The 19554-nt window shown below is 33.4% G+C and overlaps 1 protein-coding gene and 2 long non-coding RNA genes across 7 annotated transcripts in view; 2 read left to right on the top strand and 1 right to left on the bottom strand.

The window, feature by feature from the left end:
* The window catches only part of LOC149482664 (uncharacterized), a 94876-nt gene extending 80125 nt beyond the window's left edge, over positions 1-14751 (top strand). For all 5 annotated transcript variants that reach the window (XM_089703235.1, XM_089703236.1, XM_089703240.1 and 2 more), the window contains exons 2-6: positions 8440-10894; positions 11638-12251; positions 12655-12961; positions 13655-13979; positions 14336-14751. In XM_089703235.1, the coding sequence (XP_089559361.1) occupies positions 8440-10894; positions 11638-12251; positions 12655-12961; positions 13655-13979; positions 14336-14738 (4104 nt within the window). In that variant the 3' untranslated portion in view covers positions 14739-14751. The remainder of the gene's footprint in view (positions 1-8439; positions 10895-11637; positions 12252-12654; positions 12962-13654; positions 13980-14335) is intronic.
* The window catches only part of LOC149482663 (uncharacterized), a 382500-nt gene extending 367320 nt beyond the window's left edge, over positions 1-15180 (bottom strand). Inside the window, exon 1 of the long non-coding RNA XR_016316586.1 lies at positions 14865-15180. This is a non-coding gene — a long non-coding RNA (uncharacterized LOC149482663). The remainder of the gene's footprint in view (positions 1-14864) is intronic.
* LOC149482665 (uncharacterized) lies at positions 2303-3776 on the top strand. The gene is made up of 2 exons (XR_016316590.1): positions 2303-3491; positions 3581-3776. It is a non-coding gene; the product is annotated as an uncharacterized LOC149482665 (long non-coding RNA).
* Positions 15181-19554: the final 4374 nt, after the last annotated feature.

Raw genomic sequence — 19554 nt, 5'->3', positions numbered from 1 at the left:
GGCGTTTTGAAGTTCTGTCTACTCATACAGAAAAATGGAAAACTTGTTTTTTTTGTAAACAATTTATTACTCATGTTGTTTGGCAACTCGAAGCGTGGTCGTCCGTCGTAGGTACTTTTGTTCGGCGTCGCGTCGTCGTCCGCGTCGGCTTGATATAAAACATTCTTGATTTCATTGACACGCGCTATGATTTGCGCGCGGAATTTCTTGTGTTGTGAATTTATTTTTGTATGCTATGCATTTTAATTGAATCAAATTGCAATATTTCTCTAGTATGCATTTGAGACTATATTGTAATAATTGATCGTGGGTAGGTATAGTAATTAATTATTCTAATAACGCAATTATATTTTCGGTGGGATTCAAAACAAAAAATTGGCCCGTGATTTTTATGAAATTTCACCACATTGCAAATTATATATTATACAATTACAATTACAATTATTATAAATCGGTAAACTATCAAAGTAATTACAAACTTGCAAAATATGCTTTTCCGAATTTTCAGACAGACACACAATTTTATTAGTTTGTTTTAGCAAAGTAGGTACCTATACCTATACGCTTACGTCGCGCGTCGCGTCGTCGAAAACGGTGCGCCCTGAAACAAACATACCTAATTCAGTTACAATCCTTTTTTTGTTCCGTAATTTATTGTATTTATTCTAATACGATTTTTTTTATTCGTCGGCCAGTTCTACTAGGTATAAAAAGATAAAATTGAAATATAATTATTGTAGCGACAGCCATATTATGTTACTATGTTTTCGTAAATATGTTTTTCACCTTCCTGGTTATTTTCACATAATCTTATCTTCTTATATATAAAAATGAATCGCAAAATGTGTTGGTAAGCGCATAACTCGAGAACGGCTGAACCGATTTCGATCATTCTTTTTTTATTATATTCCTTGAAGTACGAGGATGGTTTTTATGTAGAGAAAACGTAAATATTATGTACCACGGGCGAAGCCGGGGCGGACCGCTAGTATATATATATAAATGAATCGCAAAATGTGTTGGTAAGCGCATAACTCGAGAACGGCTGAACCGATTTCGATAATTCTTTTTTTATTATATTCCTTGAAGTACGAGGATGGTTCTTATGTAGAGAAAACGTAAACATGTACCACGGGCGAAGCCGGGGCGGACCGCTAGTCTTATATATAAAAATGAATCGCAAAATGTGTTGGTAAGCGCATAACTCGAGAACGGCTGAACCGATTTCGATAATTCTTTTTTTATTATATCCCTTGAAGTACGAGGATGGTTCTTATAGCTAGAGAGCTAGTTAGTTTAGTTTTAGTGCAGTGGCAGTGTAAATGTTGTTGTTGAGGTTATGTAAATTTAACACTTTAGTTAACTACCAAGATATAAAGAAATGAGGATAGGACACAATAACTATTGGTTGAGGTATTTATAAACTCATAATATACTTTTAAAAAAATCACGTTTTAATAAATTTCTAGAATTAAATTAGAACAGCTGATTCAAAATAGCCTAAAAAATCTTAATAATAATAATTACGCTTCACAGCAAGAAGAAATGTACCATATGTACCCGCACAAAGTCGATATTGTGTTGCCTACCGTTCGACTCAATGGCTAGGGTTGTAACTACCTTTAATAATTATTACCAAACTAATAAACCGAGTGATGCGAAATAACCATAATTCTTTTAGAGTTTGATAAAATGATCAGGCAGGTATTTTCTTTAATCCTCTGAATTCTCGGTTACTAAATTGTATCGTTGAAATTATTCTTAATCGCGTAAATTTAATAAATAATCATATGGAAAACACTTTTCATTTGTTTTTTTACTTTCACGCCCAACTACTATACAATAATTACGTTGTTTCGGTATTTTGACGAGAAAACGCAGGAAACATCCGTTGTATCATTTTAGATAGATTGTATATTTTGTATCTGTAGAATTGAAATCAAAGCTATGTATATGTTGTCTCCATTCTTTTCTTATCGGATTGTTGATCCCAATGCGAATGCGTCACTTAAATTTTATAAAAGACAATTAAGAACATCAAAAATAAAGTGATACGTAAATATTTCACAGTGCAATATATTATGTAATTAATAATAATTATATATTTATGAAAAAATAATTACATCAGATTTAATAATAGCAATTGTTTTGAATGTACATAATATGAATAAATGATTACATCATAATAGTAATAATCACAATTGTTTTATTTCCCATTTGTTGCAACCCTAGCATATTTTCATGTAGCAGCAGAAGTACCTACACTGGCGGCGCGGCGGCATCGTGCGACATCAAAGGCATTGCCTTACTAGGTAAGTTTATAATGACTCATTTCTTTTATTATATAATTTACGTTTTACTTTTACAGAATCCGATTCAATGGATTATGAAGACGAGTCACACAACGCCATACGATAGTGATGATGAATGAACATTTCAATAAATGCATGCGTGTTTTTTTATGTTGTTTTGTAATTGTTAATTGTTTCTTAAATAAAGAAATAAACTAAATATTTAAATGATGATTTGTTATTTGCAACACAACTTTATATTTGAGATTCTTTACAAATGTATATTTAGTTTTGTATCATCAAATTTATAAATTTTATTCCATAGTTTTCAAAATTAAATGTAAATGACCATAAAAACATTAATAAAGTAAATCATTGATGTAAGGTCAGGGAACGTAATACATATATACATCTGACCATGTAGAAGCTAAGTCTTGTTGACTGCTGAAGTCTGTAAAGTTTTGTTGTCTGCTGAAGTCTGTACGCAATGAAAATGTCTGCCGTTTCGAAAATAAGTTTTTAAGACCTAATAAATAAAATATATGAATGGCAGATCTGGTCAAATACTTTCAAAATTGTATTTTTTTCAGCACTTTCATAAGTGTCTGCCAGAATGTTATCCGCGTGATAATGGTCTGCCATTGTTATTTTCCGATAGTAATAATAATCTATTTTCAAATATCAAAATGGCAGACGTGGTCAAATGGTTTCAAAGTTCGCCAAAAATTTCCACCTGTCTTACCTAAGCGCGCGCCCCGTCCACCACTCTGGGCTTAGTGACTCCTCATCTCATGTATAGTAGGTATAGGGGAATCAACACACAAAAATCCAGGTCTGGTCAAATACATACAGGTAGCTTTGCGCTAGCTCTCTAGCTATTACTTCTTATGGAGAGAAAACGTAAACATGTACCACGGGCGAAGCCGGGGCGGACCGCTAGTAAATAATAAAATAATAAATAGTGTATTAGATTTGTTATTGTATCTTGTATACCTACGAATAATTATTCTTACGTCTTGTTGGGAAATGTTCAAATACCTACCTATTGAAATAATTTACTGTTACAAATCATTAGTGTTATTAGTTTTGAGTGAATAGGCATGGATCAGAAATTCAGAATATAATATGCTACTAACTACTCAAATACATACATGTTTACACAACAAACACCACTGACCTCTATAACTATAAGTTATAGAGGTCCTATTTCAAAACGAATTCAATGACTAGGTATCAATAATTAGTAAATCACTGACGGTCACTGACCTCTATAACTATAAGTTATAGAGGTCAGTGACCGTCAGTGACAAACACTATGGATACCTACGCTCGCGAATGCAAATTCGGTGATTTACTAATTATTGATACCTAGTCATTGAATTCGTTTTGAAATAGCCTGTACTTTGTAATTTTTAGTGTTATAGACATTTATAAAATGTGGTGCTCATTTTTTTTTGTAATAAATTATCCTGCTACGCTATTGTATTTTCGTTGTTTTATTTCAAGTGAACACCCATACAATTTTGTCACGAGCCGCCTCTGGCCTCTGGGTGAAATCAACCAGTCAAATGATTTTTGTTCTAATTGTATTTTGGTAGTAGTTTGTTTAGAATTTACATTACCATTGTTTAATTTTTATTTTGTATTTGCAGTAAAATAAAAAGATGAAAAACTTCATTAGGTATATTGTACGACACCTCACTCTGAATCGCGCTAGCGAAATTTTTTCGTTACAGAGCACATATACAACTTTCGGACAATCTTCATTGAGGCCGGCCGGCAAATCGAGTATGTCGAAAAACTTCACATATTCGATGGAGGTATTCTACCTTCCTTCCTCCACAGTTGTGGGACCCCGACGTGCATTGAACACGCAGCTTTCTGATACTAGTAGCTAAAATCAAAACCACAGATATGTCTGTGATCAAAACCATAATAATATTTTTACCTATTATTTTACTAAAAGTCGAGTGCATCGAAATCGTAAATATGTTTTTCACCTTCCTGGTTTTTTTTCCATAGTAAATAGTGTTTTTGATTTGTTGTTGTATGAATAATTATTCTTACTTGTTGGTTATGAAATGTATATTGAAATAATTTACTTTTACAAATCATTAGTGATATTAGTTTTGAGTGAAAATGCTTGGATCAGCATAATATCATATTTGCTACTTCAAATACATGTTTTGATAAAAAAAAAACAATAGTGTAATGTAGGTAATAAAATAAAACTGCGTTTTATTGTAGGTAATCAATTTTGACATTATTTATTTCCCAAAATTACAATAAAATAGTTTACGCCAACAAATATAACTTTTATTTTTATAACAATCCTACTTCCTACTAATGCGAAAGTTTGTGAGGATGTGTATGTGTGTGTTTCACGCAAATACTACTGAACCGATTACAATGAAATTTAGCACACATATAGAACGTAACTTGGACACATTGAATAGGTTTTATCCCGGAAACCCCACGGGAACGGGAACTATACGGGTTTTTTTTTGAAAATGCGGGCGGAAAGCTAATCGTTCATAATAATATAAACCGTAGCAGGTGGCGTTTTGAAGTTTTGTCTACCCATACAGAAAAATGAAAACCACAGGAGATTGCCCAAGTGACTATGGCACTTGGTATCGCAATCAAACTTATTGTGTCAAGATGAAATATAGCTCAATTTAAAGCTTGATGTTAGTACTTTTAGATATGATTAAAGTTTTTATGTAAATAAGCCGCAGTTCGCGACAATAAAAATAAAACAATAGTTTTATTCAACACTTCAAAAAACTACTTAATCGAGTTTAAACTAACGATGAACGTTAAGTTTTACATTTATTACATAGGTAATATTTTAATTTACAAGACAAATGTGAAAAGTAAATCGTAATTTAAACATTATTTCAAAATAACATCGAACAATGCGTCGAACACATTCATTTGACATTTCAAATAGAAACTATGACATATGACGTTTGCAAGAGAGATAGATATAGGTATGTGTCAAAACAAAACTTTTACTTTTATTTCTATTTATTCGGTATAATTACAACTTAATAGTGATAAATATGATCATTATAAATACAAATAGGAATTAACAATATCACGAACACGTGACACAACTAGTATTTTACCGATTCCATACGTAGTCATACATGTTTCAAAAGAAAAACTTTTACTTTTACTATTATTTCAATTTATCCGGTTTAATTAAGACTTAATATTGATACATATGATCATTATAAATACAAATAGGAATTAACAATATAACGAATACGTGGCACAACTAAAATTTTACCGATACCACCCGTGGTCATTCTCCTTTGTGGGTCATTTGTAACAGGATGGCGGTTCTACAGCGAAAAAAGAAAAATGATGGTCAGAACGCTGATACCGGATACCTTAAGATACTGTAATATAAAATATTACTAGATTAGATAAAATATTATAGGTAGTATCTTCACCGTGTGTGACGCGCTTTACATTCACGCCATCTAGAGTTAAATCTTTATCATTTTTGTATACGTCTGTGTGTGTAAACGACCCTGTATGCAATGACAGATGTTAAAACGCATAATTTTACCGAATTGGGTGGATTTTAAGGCAATGATATAACATATTTCAATAAAATATAATATTCAGTAACCGCCATGACTATTCCTAGGTTTGATGACTATTCCAATTACGCAAAAACTCAAATAAACTAGAAATGTAGAATTCAGCGCCATCTAGCGGGATATTGGCTGGGAACAGATCGTAGCAATCACCTTACAAATATGTATGTATTTGATTTGTATGTAAAATTGTCAACAATGGCTTACCAAGTGAAAGTGCATCCTGTAATATTTACTCATTGAAAACACTAGTTTTGCGCCGCGATGATACCTACTTACGTTACGTATAACGTAAGGTTACTCAGTAAAAAACAATATTCCATAGAATTAAAATAAATTAATGGGACAGAGCTATCTATCAAAACATTATTTTGTTTGTAGAATATAAATGCTAAAAGATTCTTATTGCATTCATTAGCTTTTAAAAGTTAAATACTTACTTTTAAGTTTAAAGGTTTTGTAACGTAATTTATTCCACTAAATTTTATTAATTTTATTGGCAATCTTCTAAACAATAATGACCGGTTTCACAACTTCTGGACGCTGGATACTCAACTCAAACTCTAACATTTATTTATTCAATTAGACTTCTTTTAGAAGCACTTTCGAATCGTCATTACTCATTACATATTTTTAACCTTCTGGATACTATTTCGCTTATCTGTCAATTAAAATTACAAACAATGACATGAAAATATGTACATATGTCGTTTTATGTGACTTTTTCAGCAAGTGGTGAAATTGATCATAAAGATTTACATTTCTAAACAAAGTCGTCTAAAATCAACATCATAAACATAAGAAGAATAAAAAATACTAAAATTATTTATCTTTCAGCTTGTTAGATAATATTTATCTAAGAAAAAAACTTGAATTCTATATTAAATTTGTTACATAACGTATTGGTGCTTGTAAATATTTTAATGCTATTTTGTATAGCCTTTCATAAAAGTCGGTTCGGTAGTTGAATCGTGAAAGCGGAACAAAACCGCTTTCGTATATTTATATTAGTCTTTAGGATTTGTATTAAACTTCATGTGCTAATATGTTCTTGGTTAACACTGAAACTCTGTATAAATTTTTATATAAATATTATGCGAAAGTCCGTCGCCTGTCTGTTTAAAAGTTGCAGTCAAACGTTTTTTTTTTTCGAAATTCCCTGAGTATTTATAGGGAATTTAAAGCTTTTTCGCTTGATTTTGGTCTAATTTTATATTTATTTTTTGCTCTACATTTCCTTTTACCCAGTAAAATGATCACTAAGTATATATTTTTGCTCCTCAATAAAAATGTATGTGGCCAGTCAAGGAATGCGGACTTTCTTTTTTCCTTTGTTGCAAAAAGAATATGAACGTACACATTCCTTATTCAAAAGATACCATTACTCAACAAAAGAGGTCGATATTGTATTGAAGAATGTTGCTGGCCAGTGAGATATTCAATGGCGCGCTTTTTTAAAACACTATCAAAAGAAAAAAAATGAACATTTTTTTTATGTAACGGTAAGACGGACTAAAGCTTTTATTTTCCTTATAATATGTACATCGAAATATTGTATAACTTATGTATTTTTAAACAGGCATTATCTAATACATACTTACATAACATAATAAAAAGTATAAAATCGTCGATCGTCACCCATAATAACCGGTCAAACAGCTACTTGAATACAAAGAAAGTAAAATAAACGAACCTCTATTTGCTTAAGAAATGCCTTGTCCACATGTGATTTCTAAATCTCATGAGCATCCTGATTAGAGGCACTCTCGAATAAGTTAGTCATTATATAATTTAATTGTTTAATTCAATTAATAAGCGATACAAGTATATTTTAATTAAAAAGGTTCTCAAAACATAGATCCTATTAAATCAAATATTTATATACTTAACCTCAAATTACATAAAAGGAGCGAAATTTGATTCTCAAAATATACTTCAGACTACATCCCAACCTATAATAATAGTCATAACGTATGCAAATAATGTTGTGAAAAATCGTCTCAATCAATGATTATTTTAATGACTGCTTAGCAAACATCTGTTTGATAACGCAATGAAAAACTCAAAGTACAAGCTGTGGTACAACTACAAGTAACAACATAACAAATGATTGTGTTTAATGATAGGGAACATAGCTTTCCTTTATTACACAATTAATATTGGTATATTATAGTTATTATACGCACATGATCGGTTTTATAACAGACAGTAAAAAGTGAACTCAATCTTGATTGGCAGCGTAATACAGTGTATTAAACGATTCATCTATCTAATACTTGCACGCAAGCGTAACTCGTCTTGGAATATATTATTAATAAACACCTAATTTATACTTTTATCTAAGATTTATATCTTTATATAATCGCTAAATATATTTAATAAGATGTAGTCAAGCGATCATAACTTTTAAGGCATTAATATTCAAATATGCATATTCAATTACTTAACGATGCGTACTCCTATTGTATCCTAATCGACCGATGCAAATCACAGTGAAAGTTAACAATGACTGATTTGTTCTTATTTTTTCTTTTCAGAATGCCAGTTATGTGATCAACAGACGCTATTCGCGGAGCAAAATGTCACCCGTCTGCCACAACTTCGTACAGAATGCGTGGAAAAAAGATTTTTGCTCTAACTGCTTCAAATCACGCGAAGAACACGTCAAGCAAGACAAGACATCGGATGGTAGTAAATATTTAGCGACTCCATTCCAAAACAGAAGCACATTCTTTAAGAAGACCCCACCGAGTATTCTTAAAGTTCACTCGAAGAAAAAGAGCAAACGTAACGTAAGATTTCCAGAAGAAGTATGCAGTGTAATAGGATATGGAGGTGACGACTGGTCTGACGGAGAAGAATTCGAGGTCTCCGAAGACAACGATGTAGATGATACATTCCCAGACACTGAAGAGGAAAGAGAACTACACAGAATAACAAAATCTAACACTGATTTCAACACAGTTAAGGCTAACCTGCTTGGCGATTCAGTTGCTAAGTCTTATACTTCGTTAATGCTAGGTAAAGTACAAACAGACTCTGACGGAAAGAAGAAAACTTTAATGGTGTCAGTTACCCCGTTTGGACAAGATAACAAGAACTCCCCAATCAAAACACACATTCGAAAACCCGCTGTCATTAACGTTAGTGACCCTCCCACCGAAGAGACATCAAGTAATTATAAAACGAATATCATTCTCTCTACTTACATTAAGGAATCTGAAACAATTATAACAACAGAAGGTGTTAAATCATCTGATGCTATTTTATGTACAGAAAAGTCACTACTGGAAGAAATATCTGAAACTTTACAGCAGAACAGGCTGGGGGGTGGTACTGACATAAACTTATCACAAAATAATAACAAACCAACTGTTGTCGAAGAAAAAATTAAGGAAAGCATGCAAGATGACTTTGAGAGAAAAGAGATGTCTGAAACAAAGAAAAATGGTATTGTGAGAAAATCCCCGTTACCTAAGACTCAAGAGAGACCAAAAGTTAATCTTAGTAGATCAGAATTTAAGTTTTGTAAGATAAACATTGAAAGTAGCAGTGTTGATTCGGCTGTAAGTACATCGAATTCAACCGCTAATAACTCATTCACTTCTGACGACGAAAGCTTTAGTGGACGAACTGACTCTGACAACGACGACAGTGGCCATTTCTCCGAGTCACACAAATGTGAAGAAACTGTAAAAATCAAGGTATTTAACGAAAGCGATAAAAACATTAAAATGTCACCTATAGGACAGGTGAGAAAGGTAGATGGGCAAGCCCATAGTGGATATTCAACATTCCAAAGTCCTATTATAGATATGCCACCTATCATTCCACAACAAGAAGCGATTTTCTCTGCGGAAGCAAGTCGAGAACTGGCTGGGGAACCCGATGGAAGAGCGGACCCCGATGAATCTAGTGAAGCCCCGGCCTTACCTAAAAGCCCAGTACCTACTATGGATCCCCGTCCATCATTCCTACATGGTATGATCACTGATATAATGCCGTCGAAACCGGTCGTACCAGAAAAGCCCAAGCTTCCTGTAAAACCAGCCATAAAACAAACGACCAAGAAAAGTAATACCGCAATGCAAAATATTATGCAAACAACAAAAAAAGACGAGGAGAAAGTTCCGCGACATGTAAATGAGGATAGGAATGATGAATTGTGCGAGGACAGATCGGATGCTTTATATTACGCAAAGCCAGTATTGACCAAACAAGATAGTGACACTTCACTTAGCAGTATGTGCAAACGGAAAGCACCGACCCCACCTTTATCCCCAACGGAGGAGTTTTCTAATAATATTTACCAAAGAAACGCAAACGGTTTCATGAAGTCTGACTCACCAGTCGTTCGCGAAATGGAAAAACGCGAAAGGGCCATTATGTCATCTTCCCCAAAACAAAAACATTCAAACGAGCCGGATCTCTGCAAGAGTGACATTCCAGAACCGGCACCTAGAAGAAATATTTCCCTATCTCATGACAATTTACTTTTAGACGAAAAGCGGAAAGGAAAGCTAAAGTTCTCGATCAAAAAATTATTGCGCATCGGGTCTTCTAAAGACCTGGATAAAAAAGAGCTCAGTGTGCCAACCGTCACAAAAATGATGACTAAAACTGAAGATATTTACGATTTGACACCAAAACCGAAGCCTCGGTTAGTGATCATACATCCTCTGGATATCAACGGATCGAGTGTTGAAGTTGTGAAATCGAATGGCGAGGCGTCAGAGAACCTGAGGCGGCTGAGTCACGACGATGTGTCGTCGATATACAGCGTCTGTAGTTCCGCGACAGACGACATGCCCAAGGTCGTGAACAAGCCGCCTCCGCCTCCGAGGTTATCGAGTGAAGACTACAAAAACACTTCCAACGTTCCCAAACCAGCGAGACCGCCCCCTCCTAAATCTATCGCTCTACAAAAGAAACAAAAACAACAGACTTGGGCAGCCACACCTACCAATGCTGACAACATTTATGCTAATTTAGGTAAGTCACGATTACATAGCTTATAAATTAATGCGAAGGAAATATTTTAACGACGGCCATAAATCCAATTTGTAAACATTTATCTGCAGTTTATATAATTTCCAGACGAACTTAACGCATTCATTATTATTGAACCAATACTTTCAAAGAACATTTTCATTCTTTTATGTTTTCATAATTAATGAACGGTATCATTGTCATTCGTGCAATGAGTAATATTCGTTGAAAACAGTAATTATTACCTAATTAGCAACAGTCGATCATTATATTTTCATGTAAATACTACGTGTGATCACATTCTTAGAAATAGATTTGTATTATAATTTTCAAATATCTTGTATAGCATTAATTTTGCTTGCTGAAGAGGTTTTGCTAAAAAAACTATCAACACTTGAAGCTGCGATATTAAAATGATGTCATTATAGTGACCTCGACTGTAAATGTTTTTATGCACCTTACATTGAATTTATGAGCGGTTTTTGTCCCACATTTAAATTATAAAACTGTCAATCTTACAAAATAATATAATCAACTTGCAATAAAATATGATTTAACAGATATTTACGTATATCTTCATCACGTCTGATAAACATATTTATGTCAGCATTTCATGATTTTTTCGATTATTTTAATAATTTCCCTCAAGATTGATTTTAGTATCAAGAAGCATATATATATACTAAAAAAAACCATATCTACTCATCCACTAAACGTAAAAATAATGGTATGAATAATAATTCCAGGAGAAATACGATCAGCGCTGGCGCCAAGAAAACCAGAAAGGACAGCGAGCATGCGCGAACGGGAAACCCAATTAGAATTGCTCAAACGTAGATCACCCATAGATGATGACAAAGACGATATAGATGATGGACCACAAGAACTAGTGCAAGCCACAAATGAGCCAGTTATCAACAGCTACGACGACGTATACAACACTGGTAAATACGACGAGGAAAATTGCGACTCAGCTAAAAATAGTGACAGCGATTACGAATACGTGAACCACGCACGCTCTAGTTCACCCGAATGCGACTCCGCCATAAAGCCAAGAGAAGAACGCGCTGAACGCAAGACTGAAACCACCGATTTCCCGAAATACAACTTCCGTTCATCCCTACCGTACTGTGGAAGCGAAACGGAGTCAGAAATATACTCCCCATACAGTTTCTATAGCTCGAACGATAACATGGACAATTCTAACAACGAAGATTACCAGTCGGACATGACGCCAAAGACCACGACGAACAAATTGCGTGTCAGGAAGGGCAGGAGCGTGGTCCACAAGAACTTGGAGGATAATTACGGGGCCGTGGTCATCGCGAATCACGAAGCGCTAGCGCAGGTCTTGGAACAGGTAATTTTCGTGTAATTCCTATAATTTCCTCCTAAACTCTCGTTTGATGCAATACTTGCGGTGTAAGTGAATAGAAATTGGATCGCCTTTAGATAGATAACTTACGTAAATGTGGTTTAATTTTGAGATCAATTTACTGTGAAAGTTTGTTCTTCCTTTTTTCATTTTAAATGTTAAATAGAAGTTGAATATAATATTTAAAAATGGGTTCGTCAAATGTACTTAAAACGTGTAGTGAACAGTTAAGTTGATCTATACCAACAAGCTTCAAAGCTTCAAACAATTATTTTACATAAAGTTTTATCACGGTAACAGAATACGAACACTAGCGAAACTCCCTACAAAACGTTCGAAACAGCCTTAGCCATTTGAAAATAACCATAACGAATAAATAAATTTCCAGGTCCAACAAAGTGCAGCCATGCAACCTTCACTCCGCGGCTTGAAAGCTTGCACCAATTTACGCTGGAACGACTTCTCAATCCAGCAGAAGCACACGAAAGCCGGCAAGCGGTTCTTTTACCCAGCAGTCTGGAACTCCAACCAGGGGCCGGTGAATGTAACGCTTATGGTGCACAAGGAACACATGGGTTCGCAAATGGTCTGCCAGTCGGTTCAACCGCAGACGTTGAGTTTGAACGCTATCACGGAGTTCTGCGACTTGGTACCGTTGCAGCAGTTTGAAGAGGATGGAGAGGATCTGGTTCAAGGTATGTTTGATGGAACAATGAATCTTTTGTTTAGATTTTCAAGTTGTGTACCTATAAACTTTTTGTAGAAATTAAATGAATCTATTTTTAGGGACTTGAAAAATAGTTTCAATCCCAGCACAGTAGGTAAATAATTACATTAAATTGCATATTGCATTCTCCACTTATCAATTATAATATATTAAAAATTTATTTCTGTACATAATTATTATAATGGAAATATCTAGCTGAATAAATAAGTAGGTGTTTATTAAGTGTGACTTTGTTCAATACACGTTGCATTAAAATAGATGCTTAAAATAGAAACGAGGGTGCATCCCTTCGGTGACATATAAAGGTATATTAATACCGAGATACGTATATTTATTTCTAGCTTAAAGGTTTTAAAATAGATGCATTAGCTAATATATTTTACTCTAATAACTATCACGTGTTTATTTTTCCTTCATCCACTCTGGATCCATGCATCCTGCAATATTAAAGATATAATATTCATTTTTTATATTATGAAAACAAAGTTTTTTTTTATATGCAACAAAATCTACTCTATCAATTTTATAAATAGACGCCCGTGCACCAAAACCTACCCCAAAACCACTCTTATTCGTTTTCCAGTATAGTCTGATGCACAGTAAAATGATTCGTTTTATGTTAATACAGCCATTTAATTAATTATTTATATTTTCCTTTCAGCTACCATAGTAGTACTCGCGCACGCACACGCAGACACCATCCACACCTACGGCGAACACCTTCACACAGCCAACCTCACCACTAAAGAACACCAATTAGTTCAAACCGAACAAATTCACGAAGCAATCTTCATGATGCTCCAAATTATAATCGGACTAAAATGTCTCCAAGCTAGAGGAGTGGAAGAAGTACCAGAAACGTTAACATCGTTTATAATTTTCAAAGAAAATATGGGCAGTGCTAACACGTCGGCGTCTGAAGACAGACTGAATTCTTTGTCCGCTCCCAAGACTAATTGTTACGGCAGATTATGTATTTTACAAGGGTAGGTTTAATTTTACAATTTTTTACTATCAAATGTATGTAAAAAGTAATAAATAAATCCTACTAAGCAAACAACTCTTGATGATAAAATCTTACACAAATATAAAGTCTTTTTGCGTTGCCAATAAAATTCAAATTTAAAAGCAATAAAACTGAAATACCTATAATATTTTTGCCGTATAATGTAGAATATGGCCGTATACGCCGTATTATGGACTTCTGCATTCAAAATAATTATATGTACCTACTTTATAAACACCAATTCGGTTATAAAAAAAGTACAAAAAACTTGTCTTTTGTAATTTATGATATTGTTATTTATGATATTGAGAAATAATACCTATTATTATCTTTCAGGCTAAGCGAGGACTGCAGTAAACAAGACGACGAAAACCTCTCATCACTATGCAAATGTGCAATCAAAGCCCTAGAAATTCTGCTCCCTGGAGAGAAGTTATCACCACTCCTAAAAGAAGTATTACAAGAAGAACGCGCAATATCATTGAACCAAGCAAAATCGGTTCTAGAATTTATGCTTTGGGGTCCGCTAGATGTCGTACAAGGAGTGCCTGTAGATGAAAGAGAACTATCGCTACAAAGGTGGCTGGATCTCGAAAGAGCCACAGTTTTACACGGTTTAGTGCGAACAAGAATACAACTGAATGTCTTCGAACAATTACATTTAATGTTCTTGGTCCGGTCCACCGCTAAGGCGATGTGTGACGCGTCTGTGTTGCTAGAAAAAGCGACTGTGTATTAATAGCTTTACTATACTTTACTTTAAATAGGGAAGCGCATTTGATTTAAAAAATTGCAACCGATTTTTTAATACAAATGCGAAACCTCGTTAATTGTTAGTGTAAGATTATATTTAGTTATTGGGCACTCGATAAACATTTTAGCAGTCCTTTTTATTTATTGGCAATCTTGTTTTTAAGTTATGGAATATTGACGATCGCTACGCGTACTTAAAACTAACCTCTCATGTCCATATTAAAAGACTATAAGATAGAATTAACATAGCTTTATATTGTTTAAAAACTGTGTAGCATTCGACGTCGAAAAAACGAAAATTTTATATTTACGAATACAGACTATAAAAAGTTGTATAGATAAAAAATAATGAGTTAATGACATGTCAAAATTGTCTTGACAAATCAGGACTAGCTATACCATAAAGTGCCAACGAATCTTGTACTGATACTCAAACAATCGGTGCCTTGTATCATAATACACTAACATAATTGTAAATGCATGTATTTATATTACTTATATCTAGCGTACAAGCGACTCTATAGTTCAAATAATTTTCATACTTGTATTAATTTTTATCGAATAAAGATATACGTATAACTTATTTTTGGTTTTATTTGTAAAGCATATCCTTTTAAAATATACCCCGACATCTGGTATGATCATGATTCATGCCCATGGGTACCTATTTTACACGAAACAAAATGATCGAGCTTTTCTCAGTAGGTTTTATTATTATTATATTACTTTAACTTTCTGTTACAATGAATTCATGCTAAATCGATTTATCGCCAAATAAATCGCCCAGAAAACAGTCTACTACACTTACACAAAAGTGAATGGAGGTGTTTTAGAAATTCATATACCTATAATTACAATTAAAAAATAAAAGATAAAATTTTAAGATATCTTTAAAGATAAAATCCTTTAAAGATAAAATTTTAAGATATCTTGCTACAATATTAAAAGTTAGCGGATATTCAATCATTTTAACATATTAAAAAAAACTACAGAATCGATTAAAATTATACAAGCATTAGAAAGAATGAAGAGAAAATATTCAATATCAAATATTCAAATTATTCTGTTAGCATAATTTTATTTCATTGTCGTTCAACTTCACTATCTATACTAATATTATAAAGAGAAAAGGTTTGTTTGTATGTATGTAAATTTGGCACAGATAACCTTTAGACCCTGAGAAAGAACATAGGCTACCTTTTATTGCGAAATATGTACCACGGGCGAAGCCGGGGCGGACTGCTAGTCATGAATATAGTTAATACAACTAAATAAAAAAATGAACATAGAATAACACTAAATAAAACTCAAAACAGATTCAAGAGACGTAAAAATCAATCACTTATTAGTTCACTACAAGAATCGCGTACACAAATATGCACATGTATGCACTAAAAATAATTCAGTCTAAAATAAGTTATAAAAAGTTACAAAAGTGGGGTCGAGTTAACCACAAGAAGGGTTGTAAAGTGCCCGACTTCGAGGTGATGCAATTACTTGCAGGACACGCCTCAATGGGCGGGATATCAGTCTGTGAATAAATCACTTGGAATATTTAGACTTTCGTCTCATCTGAACGCAAGCCACAGCAGACCAGCGTGGCGACTGGCTTCCCTCGAAGCTGCTGACCCCGATGTATTAGCTTTTACGATAATTATTATATGAATTTGCAGAAAAAATTTCAACATCGCGATTTAGAAAAATAAAATGAGGGTAGATGAATACTGTATGTAGGTATTAATATTATCTGTGGTATTACATACTAGCAGACTTTTTTAGTAAGAATTATATTGAATACTAATTAAATTCCTGTTTATTTTTATATGTAAATATTAATATATTTTTTTTATTTTTATATAATGATGTTTATATCAAAAATAATATTTTCTTGTTAACTCTTTGAAATAGTTCTATCTACAATCCGTAAGATGGCGCTGTTATAAAAACGTTTTAATAATTGGGTAGCTATTCTTGGGCACCATCGAACAACAATTGAAGAACTATATTTTCATGGGTGACGAACATTTCTATACACTACACTACTTGCTTTTAAGTTATTATTTTTCTATCCATACAAAATTTGAATTATAATTTTTATTTTGAATTTAAGCTGTACCTGGCTGTACTAATAAATAAACTGAGTAACCATTGATATAATTTTGTATTGCATCTTCTTATATTTCGGAATTTATAATATTTTGATGAAATTTTAGTATATCATATGAGTGTGAGACCGTGTCTCAGCAGTGAAATAAGTAATAATAATTATTACATGGGCTGATGATGATAAAATATTTCGTTATCTGAAAAAAATAAAACAAAAAAACATAATTTCACAACAAATTTATTGTCTCAATCTTAAAGCGTGATACATAACAAGCGATAACAAATCAACACAATATTATAACTTTTTATCAACTATTATAATACTATTGTCAAAATCACATAATTTTATATTTTCTTACAAGTATGTATTAGCAAAATGGCTGACGTTTCCGATTTTTCCGATATTTATTTGTATTTTTTTAAGAATTTTATAATTTAGTGCATTACAATCGCCATTTTTTTAAGGGACAAAACCATGGCACTCTTGGAATAAAAGTCGGTACTTAAATAATCTCCGAAGTACTTAATATCGACGCACCTAACTTAAAATATAAGCAGAAAGACAGATAGATGGAATGTTATACATAGTTATCTTGTATTTTAAAAATAATCCACGGAATTTTAAAAATGTTGACAATGTAAAGAAATTATAGCACATTTATTGTAGCATTAAGTCATAAAAAGTGAGCAAAATAATATTTACAAGAAAATAATATCAATACTAAAAAAATAATACTACAAAGTCTATGCCAAATAATATTTAAATAAATCAGATCAAAAAAAAAAAAACAAAAAATGTACAAAAAATGATTTTAATAACAAAATGCGATAAAATGCAGATGAATTAAACATAGATAAAAAATGCGTAAAACAAAAAAAAATATTTGCGCAAAAAACATTAAAGCTCCTACACATCTACATAATATAATTGCTTTTAAAATAATATAATTTAAAAACAAATCTTTAATACAGTACAATAATTAAAACTAGCACATCAAATAAAGAGCTTGAAAAAAAACAGCTTTTTTCACTTTTACTTATGACATATTATAACCGATTTTTCAATAACAAATAAAAATATGTTGTGCATAAGTCGTAGCCATATCGTAGATTTGCTCATTTCATGAAATGTTCGATAATTTCATAAAATGGTCGCATTTAGTTGCCCATATCGAGAAACGATTCTTATCATTGATCTGTTCGAACCACATAATGAAGTCGCCCATAGACGTTAAAACATTTCATGAAATGCGACCATTTCATGAAGTGAGTGATATGGTCACGACACATACATGATCATTATAAAGAGACAGAGATAGTCCAAAATTGAATTGAATTTATTTATTTTATTAAATTATTTAAAACATACGATTTATTTATATGAGCTCTGGCTAAAATAGTTAACTAATTTCAAACGGCAGTGTCATGAATCATACTTAATACTTAACTAAATGAAAATAACGTCTTTTAATATATTGCAAGCATTTCTCAATTCTATCAGCAACTTAATTCTATTTCTAAGCTTAACTAAGTTATACCTTCTCACTCTAACACATTATATGTATATTCCCATATGAAGTGAGATAGACTTAGAGCTATTACGCACTGTCGACCAGTCGCTGGCGACTCAGTCGCCGGCGACTGTGACTTACTATAGTTTAAATAGGGGCTTGCGCACTTAGTCGTCAGTCGTCCAGGAGTAAGTCACAGTCGCCGGCGACTGGTCGACAGTGCGTAATAGCCTTTAATGTCAATGTAATAACTTAATGTGTCATATATTCTAATTTTTAATGCATAATTAAATAAATATTGTCTGAATACAACATTTTTGTGAAATAAGTAGGCAGAAATAAGTTGTTTTAAGTCGTGTCAATTCCGCAAATTTTATTAAATATTTAAGTACATAACAAATATTATAATATCATAATTGACGTCTATATAAAGCTGCGTAAAAAGAAAGTCAATCACTATCCTTTTTTATTTATCTGGATAGTAGAATATACAAGGTGGACCAAAAGAAGTCATCCGATGTTGTTTGGCTCTCATTTTTTTTCTAAATTAAAAACTTCGATTCTGTTTTTTGATTATGTTTATTTGAACCTTTAAAATTTTATTCGTTAAGTCGAGAAGATGATATCGGCCAAATGGGCGCCGTCACAATTGATTGCCATACGGGCTCGTTTTATGGCATTTCTCATCACTTCAGCGAAAACTTCGGGCGACAAATTCTCGCACTCGTGTCTAATGTTGTCCTTGAGGGCTTCCAAGGTCTCAGCCTTGTTCATGTAAACACGGGACTTCAAAAAAACCCCACAAAAAAGTCTGGATCGGGCAATCTTTCGGGCCAGTGCAAATCTCTAAAACGAGAGATGAGGCGACCCGGGAAAGCCGCCCTCAGAATATCGGTTGTGGCTCACGCAGTGTGTGCCGTTGCTCCGTCCTGTTGGAACCACATATTCTCCAGTCCTAATTCGTCCAATTGCGGCAGAAAAAAACTCAGTCAACATGGCCCTATAGCGTGCACCGTGCCCGTAGCATGTTTCCGGCGACAGCTCGACATCCTCGGCAACAGCGGCGATATTCTCGGCGGAACGGGGCCGGCCACTCTTGGCAACGTCTCGTGTGGTCCCATACTCTTCAAGGTTGGTGGCCAAACGGCGCAGTGTTTGCGCAGTGAGTGTCGGACGGCCGGGGAA

This window comes from Colias philodice, chromosome 14 (genome assembly GCF_061535455.1).
Source record: "Colias philodice isolate Cphi_HAF_F1 chromosome 14, ilColPhil1 Martin Lab GWU primary, whole genome shotgun sequence".
NCBI lineage: Eukaryota > Metazoa > Arthropoda > Insecta > Lepidoptera > Pieridae > Colias > Colias philodice.
The sequence above is the reverse complement of the archived record's forward strand: the minus strand, read 5'-3'. Positions and strand labels throughout refer to the sequence as shown.